The sequence below is a fragment of the Rhagoletis zephyria genome, unplaced genomic scaffold (genome assembly GCF_001687245.7).
Source record: "Rhagoletis zephyria isolate East Lansing unplaced genomic scaffold, Rhagoletis_zephyria_1.1 Rzeph_scaffold_02520, whole genome shotgun sequence".
Lineage (NCBI taxonomy): Eukaryota > Metazoa > Arthropoda > Insecta > Diptera > Tephritidae > Rhagoletis > Rhagoletis zephyria.
Window position 1 is genome coordinate 75,329 of NW_016159604.1, and position 3,652 is coordinate 78,980.

Consider the following 3,652-nt stretch of genomic DNA (forward strand, 5'->3'; position numbering starts at 1 on the left):
TCAAGGCCATAGGTAATTTTTCTTAACCGTAGGAGGACTGAAATGATTTATATTTCTGATAATTTTCGGAAGAAATATATGAAGAGGTTTTCTAACAGCGCTCATCCCTTGGCAGTATATGACAAGAACCGAGTATATTTCTGCCATGAAAAAACAGCTTCTCATAAAAACACAATCGGCGCGCCGTTCCCAGACGGCATAAAAAGCAGGTCCCTCCCCCTTTTTTGACAACCTCAAGGTGCACAACATAAATCGGAGGAGAAGCTCGGCCAAGCTCTGGGAGAAATGAAGCGCCCAATATATATGTATATATTTTTCATGTGTCTTTCTGAACTAGACATAAATAGAAGGCGCAGATGCTTTTGAGCGGTTAAGGTGTTTAACTTTTCTTACACTTCCAAAATTTTCTATAAGACAAAAATTTTAAATTTTATAATGAATATTCTCAAAAAATTGCAGCTTAATGGCCTGTTTATGTACAACAACTAAATAAATAAGTTTGCAGTTTGTTTTAAGAAATCAAAGGTTTTGAAACCAACTTTACTAGGTTGTCCCGGCTCCAAATTTAACTCCAACACGGATCTAAAATCTGGCAACAGTAATTTGTATTTATATACATATTTCCGCGAATGCTTATTAAACTACATAACTACAAATCTTTATGTAATGATGACTTTATGAACTTTTATTAAAAGTGTGAACTCCAAAAAGCGACATAAAAATTTAAAAGCAAAAACCAAAAGCGCAAAGGAAAAAGTAAAAATTAAAGCAATATGGTGGCGTTTCATTACAAAATCTCTACATTGTAATTCGCCACCTGTGAATGTCGGCTTTTTGTTTTGCCGCTGACTTGTTTAACGGTTGGTTTTGATACGACTGCTTGCGGTCACTGTGCAAATTTGCTTGCTAGGTACATATGTGCGTTAGGGTAGATTAAAAAAAAAAAAAATTTCGATCCCCCCGCTGGATCCGCCACTGTAGAGTATGGTCAACATTGAGCACTCACATCAACGCTTAAAGCTCGGCCTAGTTTATTTTTAGCCACCTTGTTCTTATTTTATCTTAACAACAACACTATCAATAAAACGCTTCAGATCCTACACATATTTTTTTTCCAATTTTAATTTCAGATCAATCCTGAAAAACCACGACCGGTTATGGTTTGGATTTATGGCGGTGGCTTTCAGATTGGCGAGGCCACGCGTGACATGTACAGCCCAGACTTCTTGATGTCCAAAGATATTGTACTCGTGACGATCGCCTACCGTCTCGGCCCGTTTGGATTTCTCTCACTAGACGATCCCGATGTTCAAGTTCCTGGAAACGCAGGTATTAAGGATCAAATACTCGCACTGCGTTGGGTTAATGAGAATATTGCTGCATTCGGTGGTGATCCAAACAATGTGACCATATTTGGTGAGAGCGCTGGTGGCGCGTCCACACACATTTGCATGCTCAGTGAAAAATCAAAGGGATTAATACACAGAGGTATAGTAATGTCCGGCAGCGCCTTATGTCCTTGGGCACATCTACCGAACAAACGTTGGGCTTTTCGGCTAGCCAAGGCACTCGGTTACGAAGGCGAGGATAAAGATGCAGAAGTTTATGAGTTTTTGTCAAACACCAAAGGACCAGATATAGTGCGTGCAAATGTAAAGGTGTTGTCCAAAGATGAGAAACACAATAGAATACCATTTGCGTTTGTACCCACTGTAGAACCTTACTGGACAGAGCAATGTGTGATGAGCGAACATCCGTACGAGTTAATGAAAAAGACGTGGAGCAACAGCATACCTATGATTATTGGAGGCACTAGCTTCGAGGGTTTAATATTTTATCCAGGTAATGAAGATATGGAATAAATATTTGTAATATAAACGCGGCTAATGAAATGTTTTTCTCTTTAGAAATAATGAAACGTCCGGCAACACTCGATGAGGTGCGCAATTGCAAGAATCTCTTACCACCTGATGCGGGTGTAAAAGATGATTTGCAAAAAGCTGAGGAATGTGGGCTTAAAATAAAGAAAATCTATTTTGGGCAAGAAGAGTGCTCGCGTAAGACAATGATGCAGTTTCTGGATGTGAGTAGGATGCCTACATGTTTTTATAACCAATAATTTTTTCTCATTTTTCACACCCCATAGCTGAACTCGTACCGTGATTTTTGGTTACCCATCTACCGCACATTGCTCGCACGCCAGCGTCACAGCACCGCTCCCACCTATGTTTACCGCTTCGACTATGATTCACGGGAAGGCAATGCCATACGTAATATTCTGTGTGGTGGTGATGTGCGTGGTACTTGTCATGGTGATGATCTCTGTTATCTCTATTATACTATGTTTTCACATCAGCCCGTTAAGGGCTCCAAGGAGCACGAAGTAACGCGCACAATGGTTGACATTTGGACGAGCTTCGCAGCGAATAGCGATCCTAATTGTAATATGTTGGAGGAGGTGACATTTGAGCCGATCACACGCGATGAAGGCGAAATTAAGTGTCTCAATATTGGTGAAAAGATTGAATTTATTGATCTGCCTGGTATGGATAAATTAACGGTGTGGCGGGAATTCTATGCGCCGGGGAAATTGTAACACGCTCTAAGGGTGTGGTGTTTTTTACTTTAATAAGAGTGGGTGTCTACCTCATGGAAATTACCGCTTGTTGTATATTGTCACTCTTATGTCACAAGCATGAATGTGTCAATTTATCAGTTTTGAGTTATTGGGTTGACTGGGTTAACCTTTGGCTTTTCTATGTTATACCAAAACCCGGAATATCTAAGTCTCGTAAAAAAAATTTCAAACTTGATTTCCCAAAATTTTCATTTTTACAAATTCATGTTTCTGGCATACGAGCGACGATATCTGGAATTGAGATTGAAAATCGTTTTAAGTTTGTTGAAATTTAAGTTTGTAAATTAAATACAAATACCAGTGTAAAAGATTGTTGATTGGGTAAGATGATGGCGCATCGTTGTAATATTTTTGTAGTGATATATTTTTGTTAATTATCTTTAAGGACACATTTCTACTTACTTAATAAAATCAAACAATAATTCATAGAGAACCACAAAGTGCTTTACTCAGTATGAAAAATTATTACATCTTCTCACAATTATTGTACGCACTAATATATACTATTAGTAGCATTATTTCAAATTTAAATTTAGTAGGAAATCTTCATCTCCTACTTGTGTAAAAAAGCACACAAACAAATTTGTCAATGCAACATGCAAATTCTAATATACGTTGCAAAACTATTATTTGTGTGCGAGTTATTTTCAATCTTACGTTTCTTACCCTCATGCTTCGCACACATAAGGCAGTCCCATGCATTTTTCTATAGAAATTCGCTTGTTGTACATATAAACATGTAGGTATAAGTATGTATGGAAATTAGGGTGGGTCAATTTGTATGGAAAGATTTTTTCGACATCGTTCCCTGCAGATTCGGATTCTAGCTGAAATTCTAAGAGAAAAATTCCATTAAAGCATGCCTCTAGGTCAATTTCTAGCCTGCGAAATTTTAAAATAAGCTATTTTTAATTAATACAAAGTATGTAAATATGCAGATTATTATTTACTAAAGTGTTACGAATATTACTCTTTTTAATTAAATTTTTCATAACTATTTCTTAATTAAAGAAA

At 37.3% G+C, this 3,652-nt stretch overlaps 1 protein-coding gene across 1 annotated transcript in view; it reads left to right on the plus strand.

The window, feature by feature from the left end:
• alpha-Est9 (alpha-Esterase-9) overlaps positions 1-3,071 on the plus strand; it is a 60,463-nt gene extending 57,392 nt beyond the window's left edge. The window contains exons 7-9 of the mRNA XM_017621584.1: positions 1,131-1,842; positions 1,908-2,083; positions 2,147-3,071. Of these exons, the coding sequence (XP_017477073.1) occupies positions 1,131-1,842; positions 1,908-2,083; positions 2,147-2,596 (1,338 nt within the window). The 3' untranslated portion in view covers positions 2,597-3,071. The remainder of the gene's footprint in view (positions 1-1,130; positions 1,843-1,907; positions 2,084-2,146) is intronic.
• Positions 3,072-3,652: the final 581 nt, after the last annotated feature.